Source organism: Lissotriton vulgaris, chromosome 7 (genome assembly GCF_964263255.1).
Source record: "Lissotriton vulgaris chromosome 7, aLisVul1.2, whole genome shotgun sequence".
Classification (NCBI taxonomy): Eukaryota; Metazoa; Chordata; class Amphibia; order Caudata; family Salamandridae; genus Lissotriton; species Lissotriton vulgaris.
The window spans coordinates 1,031,141,551-1,031,163,167 of NC_141695.1; the positions used below are offsets into that span (position 1 = coordinate 1,031,141,551).

A 21,617-nucleotide genomic window follows, 5' to 3' on the forward strand; every position below is an offset into this window, starting at 1 on the left:
GCCAATTCCGGTCCAAAATTGGAGGATTAATTTTAGTTTTTTGGTCTTATTGTTGAGCCCATCTCCTCATGAAGGGATTGGTAGATGGATTCCTGGTGGGGTTTGTCCAGAGTCAAATGCCTCCTTGACTAGGTAGGTCTTTAACTCTGGGTTCTAAATGTTTCCATAGTCTGGGTCTTAATACTCTAATGGCATTCCACCAACGTGCCCCTGTTTTTAAGTGTGCTCGTACATTTATGCTTGGAACTTCGTGATATAAGGCCAAGCCGTGGATGTAGTCGGCAGCAATGTTTGCTAATATTGTGGCCCTTTCTCTCAAAGCTCTAAATACTATTGGTTGTAAGGGCTCGCCCCTAGCGATGCAGTGCGCAGCAGTGCTTGCGCAGGCGAGAGCTCTTTTGTAGGGGGGTTTAAAACTGTACCTAGAAATTGCACATGCTTGCGCTTGTGCTTTTTCTTTTTTGTGACGGGATTGGCTTTTGCTTGCTTGTATTTCAGAAACCGAGCACTCAATAGGCCAAAGGCGGGCGCGTTGCTCCGCCCATGGCCTATTGATGTCCCGCAGAGGGTAGCGTGGTTTTCATTATCGTGCGCAGACGCGTGCACGATAATGTAAAATACATGGCTCACTGTGGTGCGCGCGCACCACTCGCGTGCTTGCCGCCGTTGCCACTCCCGAAATACTGCGAGCCCGTGTTTTTTGCAAGGGTTGTCACTCCTCCCGGCTGCCATCCCGCTGTTGGTGAGAGTGAGTTTTCTTGCCAGTGTGGGAGCGGCAGCGTGTGAGCTCTGCATGTCCAAGTGCCATTTCACTACGGAACAGAGCGTAGGCCATTAAGGCGTCAAGGCGTTGTCCTCCTGGGCTTGCAAAAGCCATTGCCCTGCTTGTCTGGACACTTTTAGACTCTGGGCACCGAAAGCATCACAATCGTCGTGATATGGGCTCTTTACTCCGGGCCTCACCATCCTGTGCTTTCAGTGCTGACATGCCGGCTCTGGCAAAGCATTGAGACTGGATAACAGATGAGCCCAGAGCCGGTAATTCAAGCCGCCTTCTGGGCGTTCAGTCAACAATGTTATGTGCATGTGGGGCCCTGAGGCTGTGGGGATGGTAGTGATGACCCCGGCAATGTCTGCTTGGTTTTAAGCTACACTGCCTTCTAATTCCGGAGACGGAAGCCATGTCTGATACTAACCTGCAATCACACCCTCTGTTCCTGACCTGCCATGTCACCCTCTTCCTGTGGTCTCCCCCCACCTTCCCCATCCTTCCTCTTCCTGCTGCTGCAGTGCTACCTCCACAGTCAGCCTGTCAATGGAGCCTGAAAACATCGTGGCCCACAATGTCTTGCTGAAAGCCAGAGAAGGTGAGACCAGGGTGGGGGAGACTGAAGAAGGCAAGAGTGGGGGTGCTGCCCTCCTTCTGCCCTCTCTCTTTGTAAATCATCAACATGCAACGAACATATCATGCACCCTTATCGTCCCTCCGCGTACATCGCATAGCCACACACCTTGCCCAGGCTGACCCTCTCGGAAACGGATGGCCCACCAGGTGCACATGCATTGTGTACAGGCATAGACGAATATACGTCACGCATACAATACTTGAGCATTCCTACAGAAATTGCGTAAGCACGCACATGCACTGCATGCGCATTTTACACATGCAGGCACAGTCTCACAATATGGCAATGGGTTTTCGATGGGAGAGTAAAGACAGAGCTGAAGGTTACGTAAATTCGACAGCGTTGCAGCAGATTGAGAAATAGACAGGGTTCCTGGGCCTGTCACTCTGTATCCATTGATAATGTCTTGTGCAATGTGTCGTCGTGTAGACAGCTGCTTTGGAACGTGCGAAAGTAAGGTTGAATTGCGCGCGGTTGTGTAAAAAAGATCTTAAGACGCTTTGGATTTGAAGACTGGTATCTCACGTGCTTGCCGCCGTCGCCACTCCCGAAATATAGCGAGCCGGTGTTTTTTGCAAGGGTTGTTGCTCCTCCCGGCTGCCATCCTGCTGTTGGTGAGAGGGAGTTTTCTTATCAGGGTGGGGACGGCAGCGCGTGAGGGAGGGGCCGGGATTCCCTTCAGGATTGTCACACATGCTGATTTCAATGTCACATTTCAGCTGGAGGCATGCATTAGCTGCGAGGGCTTTTCACCTGTGCTGCCATCAGCGGTCAGTCACTTAACCAGCATTTGTGTTTGTCACCGCATAAATGTGGGTGTGCGTAGCTCTGTGCAGAAGGGAGCGTGCGTTTCTGGGGGTCATGGAGTGTGTGTCTGCTCTGGTCGAGCATGTGTCTGAGTGGGTGTCTCTGTGCGAGGGTTGTTTGTGCCTGATGAAGAAGGCTTGAATGTTTTAGAGTCTCGTGGGAGCCTGCATTTTGATTGTCGCTGCTTCATGGTTGTGTGTATGCGTCGTTTAGTATGTGTGTTGGTCAGTGAGCGACACTCTTTCAGCTTGCTGGCCCCTGTGTGTGTATGTGTCAGTACTTTCAATAAATTGTGTGTCTGTGTGTTGTGATTCAACTCTAAGGACAAGAATGACTGTGAGAAAGGCCACATCTACTCTATTGCTTAGTATATTCGCCTCTGCTTGTCTGTGGGTTGTACTGTCTGTTGCTTGTAAGAGTGTGGTCGAGAATGGTGTGTAAACACATCCTGTAAAGACACACCTACGATTCAAACCTCATTAATGGAAAATTCGGAATGCAATTGCAGCATATGGATAACGTGTCAGGGAAGTGTGTGTATAAGGACACAGGCATGCACTATATCAAGATAGTGGCCCCTACCCCATCCACAACAACCTCACCCTATAGGCCCCTGCATCCTGCACCACTGATGTTTATTTAGAATATTGGATATAAGGGTTTCTGCCAGTCCACCTAGAGTGCACCCTTTGCTCCTTGCCTTGGAGTGCACCCTCTTCCCCTGCCTTAGAATGCAACCCCTGCCCTCCGTCTTGTGGCCTACTCTACCACCTCATGGGCCCTTGCCATTCTCTCCCGTTCTCCCTTCAAATCCTTCCAGCCTCTGCAGCCTCTTCCCCCCCGGCCCCAGGCTGTTACATGGCCGCTTGCTGTCTTCTCAAATCCCCCCTGCCTACTGTTCCACAGCCATATGTTTCCTGCAGCCTCTCTCCACCTCTTGGCCCCTTTTTTGTCTATTTCTTTCTTCAAGTCCCCCCCTGCCTGCTCTTCCGATTGTGTCCTGCAGTGGTGTAATTTGCATATATGTCAAATTAGCACTCCACTGCAAACTATAAATATAATAAAAAAACAGTGTCATTTACAATGCCAAAAGCACCAACTTTTAATAATGCGAGACCTATTGCATTCCAAATGCTTGTTCTGATTCCTTGTGAACCAGTACTTTTTTTCAGTACCTGGTGCAGGGTGACTATTATACTGAAAGAAAAGACTCATCCCCCCAAAAAATTAGTCTGGTGTATTCCTTGTAACATCTGAGTCCCTTTGGATTTTAATGAGTATCTCAGTGCCGGGGTGTGTGTTGGGTACAGATATTTGTGATGTGTTTGTATATACTTCCCTGTGCTTCATCGAGGGCAAGGCTGTGTGAGAGAGAAAAGCAAGTTTTAGAGTATTGTGTGCTGTTTAATTACAATATTTCTAAAATGGTTGCTGATGTGTTTGTCCTCCTTTAGGTCTCCAAAGTAGAGAAAGATGGACAAGAGTATGTAAGCTTTTAAATGGAATGTGGAGGCAAACAGTATCTTTCACTGTTTGTTCTGAAATAAGTAAATGTATGGGCTTAACTTGCTTTGCAGATCATTCTCCTCTCACATCAACTTGGGTGTCTGCAGTAGAGTTGTTCATTTTCATTCCTCTACTACTACCACCCATTTCCCTGTTTGAAGCAGTCATTAAAGCTGAGAATATTTATAGTAATGCTAAGTTATAAAAAACATTAACATTAAATACCAATTCAACCTTGTTTCTAATGTAGAAAGATCATCACATGTTTGCAAAATAATCAGAAGCTTTTATTTGCATTATCTTTGCATAGACCGGCCTTACTCCTCTTATGGAGGCAGCCTCTGGTGGTTATGCAGAAGTTGGAAGAGTTCTTCTTGACAAAGGAGCAGATGTCAATGCACCACCTGTGCCTTCTTCAAGGGATACTGCATTAACAATTGCAGCAGACAAAGGGCACTATAAGTTTTGTGAACTCCTGATTAATAGGTAAAGGATTAATTTTACATTTTTTGTGAGCTGTAATTCAATTTCAAAGTACTTTTTTGATTTCCATTCATTTATAATAGTATTTGTTCTTTTAGTATAAAATATATACTTGTAATGCAAATGCCTTCCCTTTGATGCACATCAAAATGTATCTCCAGGCATCTAACTGAATCCTTAGATTTCTTTGTAACTGTACATCTCACTGGTTCTAGTAGAAGTCAACAATATCGCCTACATTCATGCATTAATTATATGAAGATGCCCCTGGTGACTGTTGTTCCCTTCTTTATGCATTTGCCATGGAGATAATGTTCTGGAGCCTTGAGGCCATTTATCCCTTACAAACCTGAGATTTACCTTTTAAACTATGTGATATTGTCTCTGAAAGTCTCTGGATTTAAACCCAGTTGTACTTACTAGAGGCTACTGTCAGGGAGAGACCTGTGCCAGATGTGAACAAACTCTTTGATGGACTCCTCACACCTACGTAATATCAATAAAAACACAGACAGCAAAGAGTCTGGTCTTTCTCCTGTACAGAAGATCCATTTCTAACAAATTGCATCATCGTCAGTCTAAGACTTTGTGTAATAAATTGGGTTATTAGTTGAAGGGGGTTAAGTACCAACCTCAAGTAATAATCACAATCCTGGTGAGGGTGAGCCAACAAAGTCATTAAATAAACCTGAGCTCCACTCCCTGGTAGATATGGCACAGAGCAGACCAGCTTATCTTGGAGGCAATTTGTACATATTTATGCAAGCTTCACTTGGAGGCAATATTTAAGCTATTTATGTAGCACTAAAACATTAATAAAGACGAAATGCAAAGCAACAAAAATCCTAAAATTAGAAAAAATAGAGTGAAATGTAATAAACAAAATGACAAAAATCCAGTAAGGGGCATGGTAATGAATTTTTAAAGTTGTAAGTAGCGATAGCGCCAAGAAGCACAAAGTTCCAATAATAGTTGTGATTGAACAGGATGTAAGCGCAATTTGATGCTGACCGCAATGACATGTGGATCGGATACCCGAACCAGGTTTATCCTGATCAAAGATTTTCCCTTTTGACTTTAAACCTTTAAGTCCCAATTCACTGCAGGAGAAAAGCCCCCAGGTCCTCGGGGAAGGCACTTAGCGGCTTACAGTGTGGCAGGCAGAGGCCTACAGGAAGTTCCTGTACAGGTCTAGTTGACACTGGACAGCTGGTAGTGGCAGGAAAAAGCAGAAATGTGGTCTTTTTTTTTTAACTCTACTTATCCAGGGGATAAAATGCTGCTGGAATCTTCATGTCCCCTGAAGAAATCCACTTGTCCTCCAAAGAGATCTACTTGACCCTCTGTTTCTGAATTCATTGAATAGTGCTGGCACAGACACTATGTATGTTCATTTTGTTTCTTTGACTGTGCCATACCAAATAAATGTTTTACATTAATTTTGCTAAAGTAAAACTTTATTTCCCCTTTGACCAATTGTTGATATAGAGGTCAGCTATTGTTGCAGTACGAACAGAGGAGCATTTCCATTTGAGTTTTCTACCTGTAAAATACAGGTAGCACTGGCAGTTGGAATGGGTACATTAACCCATTCATCTATGACTGTGCTTAGAACCAGTGTCTAATAAAGCTTTGATCTGGGTGTATTAACCTACTGAGCATTCTTGCTGGAATTAGTGATCTCTGCAGTAGGTGCAAACAATCTTAGTTTTCTGACTGGAATTAGAACTTGAGATACGCATGCTAAATGTTTACAATTGCCGTGCTTTATCAACCCACTGAAATATGTCAACAATTGGATCCCATGATTAGCAGATTATAGATGTAATTCTGTGTAAGGATCTGAGGAGAGGATTATTCTATTTTTTCTATGCCTATCTTTCTCCGCTTTATTGCATGTAGCAGCCATAACTTGAGTAAACATATCTTTAACTTAAAAAAAAGACTTTACATAAGAACCATATGGAAATTAAAAAAGGTCCATCCAATCCCCTAGCAGGTCTTGTTCTCATAGTCCCTGGTCTCCTTCACTCCTCTTTGTTTGCTGTTCCAGCACACCAGTTAAGTCCTCAGAGGGCTCTCCTTGTGGCTAGTGGGTAATTGACTGGGTCAGGGCTGTGTGTCTGTATATATTTCATTGATGTATTTATATCTGTGTTTTTTTTCTTCTTGTTTTGCTTAATTGACTTCATTTTCACAGGCTCCACCATGCAGGAGTATGGTTCGGCACACTCCTACGCAGTGTGTCTCAGCCGATATCGGCCTGCTGAGATGGTGAGGTCCTCCAACCTCTAGAGTATAATGCTCTGCAGCATGAGTGACGCGCTGCTTGCAGGCTCCACAATCTGCACACATCAGGAAGTGTGCTGATCACAGAGTCCTGCCTAACTACCCCTCTGCCTGGAGTCTATGTATCTATCAAGTGTTGAAAATAGCAGCGTCTCCACAAGCTTCCCTGACAGGCGTGAGGGACACTGACCCTGGTTGAATATTATAACCCAGTGTATTCATAGGGTTATTGGTGTCCTGGGCTGTAGCCTTGTCTGGGCCCTGCGGGAGAGGAAGGTAGCACTCACCCCAATAATACCCTAGGATGTTAACCTTTCTGGCAAAGTATGTATGTGACCCCAAGAAGACATAAGCCTATCCTGCACTCCTGTCACGACAAACTCCTGGATATGACCGGGCCTTTCTCTAAAATCCTAGGCATAATGGATGTAGCCAAAGCCCCGGGATCCCTGGTTCCCACAGATGTCCTCTTAAATGGGCTTAATTAGCCAGTATCCTGTTGGGGAGCGCCAATTCTACCCCATCAGCGAAGCACCCGAGGTCATAGTATACCCCAGGCTGGGTAACATAGCTACCTTGGAAGGTGGGGCGGTAGCGCAAGGCAGTCTCTTTGGCAACCCATTAGTTCAGGAACTTGGTAAATTTGTAGCTACCTTCTCCTCTCTGGACAAGGCTAATGTGTCGATGCCATGGTTTTTGCCTGAACCGGTTGTGGCAGGGGTGCTCGTGGGCCGCTTTGCTACCAAAACCCTTCTGAGAGTCCAGGGCTCCAGGCTGTGACAGTGGTAGGACTCCTCGAAGTTTCAATCCTCCTTTTCTTCCAGAGGATGGCCATGCCACCGAAGCTCCAGGAGGAAACTTAAAAGGAAACACCAACTAAGTATTTGCCCACCTTTAGAATAACCCCTTCTTCCCTCTCAGTGGTAGCAGGCAGGCTCACAATATTCATACACAACTGGAAAGGGCTCATTGGTGACGCGTGGGTGTGCGGTCTCCACATAGATTTACAGCTCTCCACGCCAGGCCAGGCGTCCCATCACTATCTGGTTCTGGACACACAATGAGTAACTATTAGACCGATGTCACAGCACTGTTAGACAATGGTGCAATCTCCTTAACATCAGCACCTCCCATGGGCTTTTTCAGCAATGTATTTTTGGTGGAGAAAAGGGACAGAGCCAGTGCAGTTATCAACCATAACTCCTTCAAGGAATGGCTGGTATTCTGCCATTTCAAGATGGAAGAATTTTATCTCCTCCAAGGTCGCTTGTGCCATCAAGATTGGCCAGTCAGGCGGACTTCAAGGATTCCTATCTGGGCATCCCCATCCGTCATCAGCACAGACTTTTCCTCCATTCGCAGATTCCTTATCTTAGAATATTCCCAGGCGTCAGACTGGATCCGGAAAACTTTGCGCATCAGCACCTCTGCGTGCCGGGAGGTGGCACCGCACGACTCCGCCCTGACGTCGGCCACGAACATGACATCATTGGAGCCATATATGCCCCTCTCGACGTGCTGGTTCCAGTTTTCTCCTTTTCCGCGTTCCAACGCAGATCCTGGAAAACCAGCAGTGCCCTTGGTGTCGCCGGAACAGTGGGCAATGCCTTCGGGTTTTAAGGCTTGCGAAGCCTGTGCGCATTAGATGTCTGGCACTGTCCAGCACCTCATCTGTATGTGGTACCTCGGCGTGCACCACAACTCCAAAGAGTGCAACGCCTGTCAGAGGATGAAGCCCAAGTCCCAGAGAGAGCGCCGTATGAAACTGCTGGCCGCATCGCTGTCCAGTCCAGCACCTTCGCGTCGCCGCTCTTCCCCCTCCGGATCAGGCTCGTTCCAGAGGTCGTTTCCACGAACGTTGTGTGAAGGCAGGTAAGCGCATGCACAAGCACTGACGTCTTCCTCCTGTTCGGGTACTGCTGGCACCCGCTCCTCTCGCTCTATGCCAGGTAAAGGTGCCCGGCAGTCGCTTCCTCTATACTTTCCCATTCCGGGGGTTGGCGGGATGCGTTCCCAAATGGAGGCTTATTCTATTGCACTCCAGTCGTACTTATGGTTCCCACCTCTCCCTGGAGCGCCTTCGGGTCCCAAACAGATGGAGGGCGCTCATGTTTGGTCCTCGCCGGCAGATTCTTCCTCGGTGCCGGCTGTGTGCATCGACTCCTGTTCTGGAGCGATACCAAGCAGACAGGACACGGCCCTGTGGGTCCTCCCAGTGCCCCATCCAGTCCACCCCGTTAGTCTTCGCATTGCCCTGAGTGGCTTCCTGCGCTGATGTCGGAAGCGGCGTCGGCCCGACGTCTGTCTCGACGCCCGGCTTGCTCAAACGTGCACATTTTGCAGTGGGATCGAGGTCGGGCGGCGTCCAGGTCGAGTCCACTCTGGAGGTCATCGACGTCCAGACGATTCCAACCCGGCGTCCATCGACGGCAGTGTCAACGTCCAAGATTCCTCAAGATGTTGTTTTTTGCTTCTACCAGTGCTGGCATCTGCGCATTGAATACTGCGTGTATGTTCGTGTGACATCTTTGACCTTATGGGACTTGGTCGAGAACCTTCTCCCTTCTGTTCCAGAGGAGCTGCGGTCTAATGTTGCTTCGGCTTCTGCTTGATGGCAGGGGAAAGGTGCAATTTTCGCTCTGTTTTTCTCTTGATGCCACAGACTCTGTGGGGCGAGCTCTTGCTCGGTCTATGGCTTTGCGCCGCCATGCATGGCTGCGTGACAGTCGTTTCTCGGATCTCAGAGATCTACCGTTTAATGGTGTGGACCTTTTTGATCGCCACGCAGATTCTGCAGTCTCCCGGCTCTTGTCCGGGTTGCCATAACTTTTGCACGATTCTGCCTTATTTTGCTACACCCCTATAACGCACGTGTATAGTAGGTTCCCCGGTTGATGTCCACGGCTATTCAGCCGTCTCTGATTTGTTAAAATTCCAGTCGTATGGCTGGTTTAATCTTCTTTTCAGTCCTCTGAAAGGTGTTTTGCCCAAAACTATCTCCTTATCGGGGGTTGACACTTACCCTATCTTGGGTATATGCTAGTGCTAGGCAACTGCCTTTGCCTTAGTACGCTCCTATGGAGTATTCCTCGCGAACATCCTTCGGGGAGTCCCTCATTGTCTTTTTTTCTGCGATTCTACTGTTAGCATCGCACTATCGCACTTAGGGTGTCTTTGGTCCCGCTTGTCTGTAGTGCTTCTATCCTTGCTTTTACTGCTCACACCATCTCCACCACTGTGTGGCAATGCTTAGTACTATTAGAACAGATTTAGGCACACAGCCCTTGGGCTCGTCCTCCACAGTCCTAGATTAGCGTTTGTCTGCTGTATGTCCCCCCCCCCCCCCTCCCCTCCCCCCGATTCCTTAACGTCCTCCCCGTTCTGCGAGGACCATTTCAGGTTGGGCTTTCTATACTCGCCTCCCTCAGGGTGGCTTGCTCTTTATTAGGGCGACATTTTCTTTTCATTCCGACACACAATGCTTCATCTCTTTTCATTGCTACTCCGCCCATTCTCTGGATTGGGCGGTATGCTCATATGTCATTGTTCTTTTCAGCCCTCAGCCTGGATTATGTAGTGTGAAATCTTTCATGTTTTTTCTTCCACCCCGCTCTCCCCTTCCCCATCGCCTTGGGGTCTTTTACCGCCCCGGCGAGCCATTAGTTCAAGTCTATTGGCCACATTCTATATGTCTCTTATTGGGGTTACTACGTCTCTCTGGTGACGTCATGTGGTGAGTTATCCTTAATCCTGTGTTCCGGACTTATTGTCCTTCACGGTTATAAGTTATTGATGTGGACTTAGTCATCTGCCAGACTGTTTTTTCCCGTCCTCATTTCCCCTCAAAGGTGATTTGGCCTTCGCTTTGTTTTTCAGAGCAGTACTCTGCTCTTCCTTTCTCTACTTTCAACATCTGGTGCCTGGCGCTGTCCTTTATGGTGCTGTTTTTTCACCTTTCAATTCCATTTTAACCATTTTTGCACACTGTTCCCATATTCTCAATTTTTGGTGGTGGCTCCGCGTTGTGACACGGAAAAGTTTCTCCAAAGAAAACTGACGTCAGCGCGCCAGGAGGGGCATATATGGCTCCACTGACATGTCTGTGCACGGTGTCTGTGCGGAGTCGTGCGACGCCATCCACCGGCGCGCAGAGGTGATGCTGTGGAAAGTTTTCCGGATCCAGTCTGACCCCTGGGGATATTCTAAGTTAAGGAATCTGCGGCTATACAATGTCTCTACCAGATACATCATTACCGAAGGTAAGTAACTAGTTCTTGAAGTCCCTTCCATTCTGCCTATTTTCGGGACTGTGGTGCTTCACCAAGGTGCTCAGGCCCGCAGTAGAGTACTTGAGGGCCCGAGGAATTTGCCTGGTTGTATACGGTGACAACGTTCTCCTGATTGCCCAATGCTTGGACAAGCTTGCGGAACTTCTCCAGACGACCATCTCGCTCTTAAAGTTTCTGGGGTTTATGATCAGTCACACCTAATTCCGACCCAAAAGTTGACCTTCCTGAGTGTTATCAAAGATTCTGTGGATGTGATCTTCAGCCTTCTCTCCAGGAAAGTGGCGGCAAAAATCATGCAGACAATGCAAATTACCCTCAAGAAGAGAGACCTTCCCTGCATCATCTGTGGGGAATCGTGGGACTCCACTCCTCGTCCATACAGGCCATGTTCCTGGGGCTGCTATACTACCGGGCACTGCAACATCTAGAGGCATCCCATCTCCAGAAGTGCCATATTTGGAACCAACAAAGACATGGTGCTTGAGTCTGATGCCAGCAGGACAGGCTGGAGCATCTGTTGTGTAGTTATACACAGGTGGTGTTTGGTCATCTCAAGAACAGAGACTTCATATCAACTGCCTGGAGAGTCATACAGATGTAATTCTCCAATATCCACATCTACCTGTCACATATTAGCCTACAGTGTAGAGGTTTAAAAGAAAAAATATTCTGCTACTTTTAAATATGTCAGTTTATTTTTGTCTCCGTAATATGCTATGTCAGTAGGGTATTTATACAGGATGCTTTCACATACCAAGGTTTCTCGGCTAGATGTGCGAGATCCCTAGAGTCCCAATATTCATAGTTATAAAACCTAGCGAACAACCATTTTTTCTTATTATGTTGGAATTTCACAGCCACCTTTCTTCGCTCTTACTCATTGGCCAGCAGCCTCTCTTTTCATTTCTTTACTTCTGTTCCTCTTTATTTTGTTATCTTCATTTTCATTTTTTCTTTATATTTAATTCTATATTTCTGCTTTTGAGTGCTCCTTTCCTATGTTCATGTCCCCTTATGTCCTCTGCATTTTTTTCAATTTACATTCCTCTTCCCCTTTTAGTCTTTCTGCCTTCCACATGCACATGGAAGGATGTTGGAAAGGGCCATGTGGAGTTGAATCATCTCGATAAAACAGTTAATTTTGAACCAGGATAGTAAACCTGTTGTAGTGTCAGACTTGAAAGCCCAATTCTAGCTCCACTTGCACACTCCCACCGTGCACAGACACACAACCTCATGAAATGATGCATGCATAGTACACATCTTTCAAAACATTAAAAACCATTGCTACACAAACACATTCCTGCAGTGCCACTCACCCTTAACACACACCTGCAAACATACTCACCTGCAGACATCAAACTCTTAGAGACACTCCCTATAGAGAGACATTTACTGGTGACTACCTACTTCCTCATGTGCACCCTTCAGACACTTACATTAGGACACACACTCCATTTATCGTGATTGATTGCCTCTGCTGTGAAGAAATGGGTGGTATAGATGGGCTCCCCTCTTCCTGAAAAGTGCCTTCCGCTCTGTCCCAGTAGTCGCAGTCTCACTTGTGAGCAAGGATTAGCTGCACAAAAATGGACTCATCCTGACCGCGAAAACTTTTTTTTTTTTTTTGGATAACCAACTTTATTGGCATTTTTAAGAAAAACAACGTAGACACAGCACTATTTTGACATTTCAGGTATTTCAATATAGTTACAAGTGATCTTCCCAAATTGTTCGAGTGAGGTATCAGTGCTTCCTTGCAACGACAATCAAACCACTGGTCCCAACCATTTGCCCCATATATGTTCATGTTTAGCTGGGCACCCTTTTGCTTCGTAGATTGCTTTTCCCTAGGTGGCGCACCAATCTACTCCCCTGTGCCATTTAGCTAAGGAGGGAGGCGTTGAGTCCATCCAAGCTGCTGCTATGTCTCTTTTGGCTATAAGAATGGCAGTCCCCAGGAATAACTTATCAGCCCGGGAGCCATCAGGTCCCTCTATCACCCCCAGGAAAAAAAGCACGAGGATTGAGGGGGACCTCCCACCCACTCAACTAAGCCACAATGGATGCCTAGTATTCGGCAAGGATGACACAGGACCAGACCATGTGATAGAAGTCAGCTGTTTCTGCACAGCGCGGGCAGTGTGTGGTCAGGAGGAAGCCTGCCCTGTGGAGCTGCACTGGGTTAAGATCTGCACAATGAACGTAGTAGATGTGGATAAAGCGGAGCCTAGCAGAGATCGTACGTGTCTTAGGCGCCATCAGGGCATCTCTCCAGTCTTCTTCCTGAAGAGGACCAAGCCACCAATCCCAACGGGCCTTGAGAGGTTCTATTGTTGATGGGATGTTGTTGATCTGGGAGCGATAAATTTGGGATGCCCACCCCTTTCCCAAGTTCACCATAAGGAGTTTGGCCTCTAATGGGCTGAATTCGGGGATTGTTGTGCGGTCAGGGACTTGGAGGGTCAGGGCATACCGCAGTTGGAGGTAGCGAAAGAATTGGATGGAGTGCAAGAAATGTCTGCTGGAGGTCACAGAAGGACAGTTGCTCTCCCTTCCAGATATCTCCCAAACAAGTTATGCCACTTAAATCCCGACTTCCCGCAACCAAGTGCCATGCCACAGCTGTGTCTTCAGTAAGAGTTTGGTGCCGGTAAGGTGCGTGGAATTGGGGCCCTGTAAAGCATGGCCTAGACTTCAGAGAATCCGAGGCTCTCTAGCTCCAGTCGATGGGTTGTATCCGACCATCAGCCATTAAACCAACCGTGGATCACTAAAAGGCGAGTGGTTAAGTAGTACAAGAATGGGTTTGTCATACCCATACCCTGTCGTATGTGGGTCATTGACCATTTGTGAGGGCAAGGCGCGATCTCGCCCCACCCCAAAGGAAGGTCGTGATTACCCCGTCTAGTTCGCGGAACAAGCTGCAAGGGAGGTGGAGCAGAAAGTTTTGAATGGTGTATAAAAGACTGGGAAGAATCATCATTTTAAAAAGTGTGACTCTGCCCAGGGGATTCAGTGGAGGAGTCTGCCAGCGGTTGAGGTAATCTTCCACACGTTTGAGGAGTGGGGTGAGGTTAAGGGACCAGGTCAAATCGATGAGGAGTGCCACCCAGATCACAAGATATATGATTGAGAAGCCTACACAAGGGAATGGTTGTTTGCCAATCCGCACACTCCTTCGAGACATGGGGAGGCACCAACGTGTATTTGGTTCGATTGAGACGTAGTCCAGATGCATTTTCGAACAAGTGGAGGATGTGGAGAGATCTTGGTCTAGACCGGGACATGGGAGCCAGATGGATGAGGACGTAGTCCGCTTATAAGGCGATCCGGTCCTCCTGAGACTCCTAGCAGCACCAACCCTGGATCTGGTCATCACTCTGGATGTGACACGCCAAGTGTTCAATTGCAAGGGCTAATACGAGCGGGAAAGCGGGCATCCCTGGCGGGTCCCCCTCGCAATCAGAAAGGTGTCTGACAGTGTGCCATTTATGAGTACTCTGGCTGACGGAGTGGAGTAAAGGACCTTCACCATTCTTTGATAGGAGGGCGCGATTCGGCCCCCCGCCCCCCTCTTCCCTCCCCCCCCCGCCCAACACCTCTCCAATGTAGCGCCAGTTAACCATATCAAAGGCCTTTTCAAAATAGAGTAGAGCTAAGTATGGTGTCAGACGACTACTGTGGGTGTAGGCTACCTGTAAACGTCAGAGACAGTCTCATGCTGCGGTATGGCATGAAGCCACACTGGTCGGATGGATGAGGGTGTGGCACACTCGCTTCATGCGGGCTGGAAGGATGTTGCGTAGATTTTGACCTCCGTATTGATGAGTGAAATTTGACAGTTTTGAGCGTAGGAGGGCGGGGGGATGTACCTTGGGTATGACCACAATGGTGGCAATGTCTGTGACTGCTGGAAAAGCACCCCTCTCTATAGTTTCTTCAAAGAGGGCATGGAGTCTCAGGATTAGGGTCTTTCGGAATGCTATTTAATACTCCGCGGGAACCCCATCTGGACCGGGAATCTTATGGGTGGCGAGTGAGGAAATAGCGTCCCGATTTCTTCGGGTGCGATGGGTTCATCCAGGATTGTGCTCTCTGCCCTGGAGAGCCGTGGAAGGGGGTATCCGGCAAAAAGGAGGAGCTGTTCTGTAATTGATGGGAGGGATCTGCTGAGTAAAACTCTTTGTATTATGCAGCGTAGGCCTGTGTGATTGCCACTGGGGTGCGAGAGATTTGTCCTTGCACATCGCAAATTTCAGGTGCAATCCGGTTGTCCATGGGGTGGGTGGCGAGCCAGTGGAGCAATTTACCATTCTTGTCTCCCTATCCATAGACCCTGGCCACCGAGGACCTCCAGACCAGTTTGGCAGATTCAAGGGAGATATTTTGATCTCCTCACTCACGAGTTGCGGCTGACAGTGTTCCGCTTCTCCTACGCCTGCAACCAACGTGCGCTCCCGGCGGAGGGCCTGGGATTCAAGCTGGCAGAGTCGGTGGTCTTGGACCTGCCGTTTGTGCTTGAGGAAACCTTGCGCATATCCCCGAATTGTGGTTGTATCTGCTTCATACAGTGTGCCCTGTAATTGCACTGTGCCCTCATTCATACGTAAATAGGTGCTTAGTTCTTCTCTCACTTTCTCTTTATACTCTGAGTCTTGCAGAAACAGGCATTTAGTCGCTACATGGGTCGTAGCATTCCCGTTGAACCCCGCCACCTGCAGAAGGAGCGGGGAGTGGACCGACACTGAGCACCAGTATATTTGAAAGTCAGAAATGGCTCGACAGTCTGGGGCAGGCATAAAGATTGGGTCTATGCGAGAGTGGTTGTGGTGTGCAGCTGATGTGTGTGCGTGTGCTGTAGCGTCAGCGGGTGCCAGGTGCGCCAGATGTCACAGTGGCCCAGTGCGGAGGCCCAGTCTTTGAGGAGTTTGCTCCCTCCTTTTCTGTGGGAGGTCAAGGCACCTGTGGCATCGGTTGTGGGTTCAGGGACAGTTAGTCTCCCCAATTATGGTCAGGCCCTGATGAAGGGTCGACAATGTCCTCATCGCAGCTTGAAGTGTGAGTTCCAAGGTCACTGGGGGTGCATATAGTGACATGAGATTAACAGTGGAGTTCCCAGGAGTACCTCTAAGAGTAGTGAATCGGCCTTGTGGGTCAGTGAGCCCTTGGGTCAGTGAAAAGGGGAAGCAGCGTCGCAGGAGTTCTGCTGTCCCGTGTGCACCTCTGGAGTACCCGTAGTGCCATAATCTTGTCAAATCCTGACTTGTTAATAAGGGACAGAGATTTCCCATCAGATGTGTTTCTTGTAATAGTAGAAAGTCTAGGTTGACCCTTCCGGTGACCCTTAAACCCTCAGTACGTTTAATCTAGAAGGCTGTTGACGTTCCTCAAAAGGACCGTCAGGGGTTGACTCCCAGCGTATGTATTGGGCATTATGGCAGTGTGTTGGAGTTGGCACCCAGTAGGTGGAGTCATTAAGGTGGATTAAGCCCATAGGCTTTGGTGGAGGCTGGGAGCATTTGGGGTCATCATAAGAGCCGTCCCAGGGAAATTTCTGGGTGTAGTGCATGGTGCCATAGTAACATAGAGTAATGCAACTAAGTGCTGGGAGAAAAGTCCCATTCAAAAATACCAACCAGCCCATACTTACCAAAATGAATCATCTGTCGTCCAGTGAACAAAGCCTGAAATGTAAACAAGTGACCAGTTAGTCAACGGTTGGGCGTGCTATAGGGCTAGCTAATGGGCCCCATCAATGTTCAAGGATATCAGTTCCTCAAGCTGAAGTTTTCATTGTGGTGGCGCCTAGGGTCAAATGTAGGGGCTGCGTGATAAGTCGGTGTCTACAGAGCTGGGTCTCGGGGAGCTACTGGGACCCCATGTAGTTGTCCGGTCTGGAGCATTGGTATTGTACTGAAGTCCAAGTGATCCACTCCTCCACTGGGGGGAGCCAGCCGGCGAGGTGGATGTTGGCCCGCGGGTGTTAGGCCGTTTTTGGGACCCAGTGCGCTTCCCATGGGCGAGGAGGAACCGGCACAGCCCCTCTCGGCCCCCGGTTGGGGCCCCGTCATAGGGGCGCATTTAATTGGGCGGATTGGGCAGTCCTCAGTTGCCCAGGTCCACGCCGCCGCCAGTATATCAAAGAAAAAGGATTTGCCCTGGAACATCACTTTAAGGCGGGCGGGAAAAAGGAGCTGGTAAGGTAGATTGAGAGCTTGTAGCTTCTGTTTCACTTATAGATAAGAGCCTCTGTAGGCCTGCACCTCCTTGGTATAAGCGGGAAAAAGCATGAGTTTGACCCCCTTATGGAGCAGTTCTGTTCGCAAGTAGACCGCTTGTAGAATGGCATCTCGGTCCCTGAAGTTGGAGATTTTTATGATGACTGGACGGCGCTGGGACCCCCGGCCTTGGTTTCGGGGCAAGAGCGTGGTGGGCCCGCTCCACCACAAACCATGGGGAGAGATCATCCGCTGGCATCCAGGACTTCATCCATTCCTCAATGAAGTTGTGACCTGAGCGGGTTTTGTGCCTCTGGAAAGGTTGTTCCGACGGGAGTGGTTTCGGCGTCTTCGGCTCGTCTGTGAAGATCTGATGTATGGGTCAGAAGCTGCTTTACTTGCGTTTTCGGAGTTGAGACGTCATCCTCCACCTATGAGAGACGGGATTCCGCTGCCGTCACACGGGCAGTCTCGTTACAGAGATTTTGGCGGATGAGAGCTATGTTGTAGGAAGGTGGATATCTGACTATGGTTACCCCCAACTTTTTGCCTAGTGTTTTGCTGGTTTTCGACCTAGTTGGCCTGGGATCCTGCTATCCAGGAACCTAGGCTTCCTTCTCTCTCTGTTAAAATGGACTCCATGTACCTTGGGTACATATCTAATTGGTATTGGGTCACTCTTGTAAGTCCTTGTACAGTGTACCATAGGTACCCAGGGCATAAGTGCACCCAAGGCCTACCAGGGGCTGCTGCAGTATGCAATATGCCACCCCTGGCTGGCCATCCAAAACTGACACAACTGGCTGGCAACACAGCTGGGGCAAGGTGGTGTAATCACCCTTTGCTTTAGATATAGTATACCTATATCTAACCCTAAAATGGACACATATACTCCTATAAGTCACTCCTATGGCAGGCCTTAACAATCCTGGAGGCAGAGTGCTTGGAATTATGTGAGATGGTGCTCTAGCATGAGCTGAGCCTGCCTCAGCTATCGGAACCAAGTCCTTTAGCTGTTTCCATGATAACGGTATACCATATACTCTTAAGTGCATTATAATCCTCGCGGTTATTGCTAACTTTGGCATAGCATTATCAAAACATGTCGAGTAAGGTGTCATACGAATTGGAATACTACCCCCTCGCCAGTTCTGGAGACGGGGGTAGCATTCCACCCTTTTAGAGGGACACGACATGTATGTAACTGTGAACCCCGGTTAAAGTTAACTCGAGCCTCAGCATCACAAAATGGATGCTGCCACCACAGACACGAGTCTGACCTCCTGCTGCTGGGAGTCCTTCCAGCGAGGGAGGACTGGACATAGGGTTTCCTGCCTTGGGAGGTGCTAGCACCACCCCAGACAGGATTTTGTGTATTGAGGTAGGACAGGCTGACAGGAATGAGACATGCCTGGGGCACACAAGGTGTCCCTGTGCATACCCGGGTTCAAACCGGTTGCCGGGGAACTCCAGCCCCAGCGCAAATCTGACAAAGGATAGGGGGTGTAACCACCCCCCTTCCTTGTCCCACCCATAGGAGGGACCTAGTCACAGTACAGCCCCCTTTAGGAGAATAAAGGTAGGAGCTGGTCCCATTCCAAATTAGATTATCCTGAATTGAATCTACAAGAAGAAACTCTGGACTTCGACGTTCTGCTACTCAGAAGACTGAAGAAATCTCCCTTGTGGCCAAGGAGTGACCACCCTGCACAAGCAGGCACCATCAAGCTCCTAGCGGTTCACTTTGTTGTCCTTCTTGCCAGAACCAGACTTCAGAGCCCGACGAGATCCGGACTTCCAGACCTCTCCGACCTCTACCTACATCTGCAGCACAGCTGAGATCCGTGGGTGCGACGAGACACGTGGGACCGGCCGTCTTGAAGAAACTGGACTTCGCTTCCAGCACGACTTCAGAGGCAACTCCGAAAAAGTGCTTTGGGGATTGAGAAGCCCCAGCCCCGAGCAGCTCCTGCACAGAAGATCAGCCCTCCTGCTGCTCGACGCGTTGTCTGGTCACTTGCCGGCTGGCTAGTGGCCTCCTAGACGATGATCCTTGACATCTACACCGCTGGTCTGGTTGCTCCAGACTGGCCCTTGCTTCCCTGCAAAGTAGAAGCACCCCGGACCTTCCTGGTCCGCACCAGACGCCTTTTCCACTCACCGCGTGGGTTGCCTTTGCCAAGGCCTGTTGACGCTGAATCCGGAACCAACACCGCCGACAGTGAGAGCCTGCGTGGGACAGCTCGTGACTCCATCCTGGTCGTCGAAGACACCTCCTGGTCCACGTGGCTGCAGAGTCAAGCGTCCACTCTTCACCTGATCGCGACAACAACATCTGATTCCTTCCTGGTTCCACTCCAGTCACTGGCTAGTGACTGTGAACATTGTCCCCTCTGCTTTCAGGTCTTCATCTTCCTTGATCCACCCTTGGATCACTCCGGACATCTTCCTTCTGGTCGCCTGCAGCATCTTTTCTTCCAGGCTTCATTGACTTAAACGCGGAAACCCGACACACTTTGGCACCTATGCACCCGCAGCCCGTGGGTGAGGTAACAAGAGCATTTCGGTGCTCAAGGGTAGATTGACTCTCCTAGTGTCCAGATATCCAGTCGTTTTAGTCCTAACTAGTCGGAACTGTCTATTACTTACCTTTTCCTAAAGTGTAGCGTCCATTGACTTTGTTACGCATCTCGCTTGTGAGTTCACACTCTGCACACGCGCCCCGTGGGCCTCCTGCTCCTTACCTATGGTTAGGGTAGTGTAGTCCCAGCCAACCTACAGCCTCTGGACAGCTCCATTCCTTTTATCGACTTTCTCAATCCACTTACTTAGTATATGGTTTGACGTGCCCCTAGGCACCAGTGTAATTTGTGCATCTTATCGTATTTTTCTTAAGAGTCATGTCATGTGCTTAGCCCTCTGATCTCATAAAGAGTTCAGAGGTGTATGTTAGTTAATAAATATCTTGTTTATTTTCATAACAACCTGTGTGGTGTCCTTTCACTTGGTTTCAAGGGGTTATATGTGGTAAAACCGCTGGCTTCACATGCCAAAAGAGTTTAGCATAAGACTGCTTTGTCCATGCTACCGTTAGGATAGCTGGTCTATAAGGTTGACTTTACAACCAATCACCATAAGGGTGTTTTGGACTGATATATGATTCTCACTAGTTCTAGTGATCACCTTGTATCAGGCCAACTTCTTACACATGTCCACCCGGACCTCCCCTATTTTGGTTTCCATCGATGCTTGACAAGTCTTGATGGTGCTCAGTGTGGTAGCCAGGTCTCCTTTTGGGCGGCCGGCCGCGGATTGTGCGGATTTGCTTTGGGCAGGAGCACTGACTGCATATTTGTCCATTTTGGTCTGGGTCGGTTTGGTCTTCGTCCCCTTGTCCTTCCCCATCGTGGACCGCACTCTGCTGTAGGGTCACCGGGGATGCGGCTGGTCCAGTGTGGGCTGCCAGAGAAGGGAGAGGGCACTAGGCAGGATAGCGGACAGGTGTCTGACCCTCTGGCTGGCTGCGTGCAGGATTATTCAGACATCTTTGTAAAGACTGTGGTGTCCAAATGGCCACTTCCTAAGGGTGTGAGTCAGTCTGCGGATCCCCGGCTCTCGCTAGGGCTTCAGGTGTGGCCAGTCCTCTCTCCTTGTTGGGTTCCTGGGAAGGAAGGAAGGTCCTGCCTCTCGCAGGCCGACCATGTAAAGGATGGGTTGCAGCTAGCCCGTGGGGCCTTTGCTGGTTCAATAGTGAGTGTTGCAGGAGGTGCTCGCTCCTGGCCTCCTCCCCCACAGTATCCCCCGAAGTTTCCTGCGGTCGCGGGCCGATTGTGTTATCCCTGCCACTATGGCACCTGATTGTGTTATTCAAGCTAGTATGGCGCCTTACTGGCAGTTTCTTCAGTGCTCTTTGGCCCTATGTTGGGGGTGTGCCCACCCACTGTTCAGCTGCCGCCCTGGGTGACAGAGGCCGGCCCAGGAGTGCCTTGTGGCGCTTATATGGATGCAGAAGGAGGGGATGTTCCGCCAATCGTTGGCCGAATGCCCCCGAGTCCAGCCGTGGTCAGCCCAGGGGGAGCCCAGCCAGCCCGGGAGGCAGCCCCGTGTCCCCCACCACATCCAGCGCTCCCTCCTCACCTCCCCATCCCTGACCAGCAGACGCCTCTCTCCTCCAGGATCACCTCGCTACCTGCAGGGGGGAGGAGGGCCGACACAGTCCTCTTGCTGATCGCCAGCCAAACTCAGTTCAGGTCCTCGCAGCAGGTCCGATAGGGCAGCACCCCGTTCGCAGCTCAAGTGCCATAAGAAACGTCGTGGCGGCTCCTCCACCACAACCCAAACCACCGCCTGGCTTCGCGCACCAGTAGCCGGCAGAACGTACTGCAGGATCATCTTGTTGGTTGTAGGGGAAACGAGGGCCGACACTGTGATAAGTTGGCCTAGTATATGATGTTCACTATTCTAGTGAACACCATGCACCAGTCCAAACAACCCTTATGGTGATGGTTGTCAACCTTGTAGACCAGCTATCCTAGAGGTAGCGTGGACAGAACAGTATCTGAAAGAGACACGTTAGTGATAGATTCCTTACCTTAGAATATCCCCAGGCGTCAGAC

The 21,617-nt window shown here is 49.2% G+C and overlaps 1 protein-coding gene across 3 annotated transcripts in view; it reads left to right on the plus strand.

Annotated features, from left to right (window-relative positions):
- ANKHD1 (ankyrin repeat and KH domain containing 1) overlaps nt 1–21,617 on the plus strand; it is a 1,478,908-nt gene that overhangs the window by 674,736 nt on the left and 782,555 nt on the right. For all 3 annotated transcript variants that reach the window (XM_086931463.1, XM_086931465.1, XM_086931464.1), the window contains exon 21: nt 4,030–4,205. In XM_086931463.1, coding sequence (XP_086787589.1) covers nt 4,030–4,205 — 176 coding nt within the window. The remainder of the gene's footprint in view (nt 1–4,029; nt 4,206–21,617) is intronic.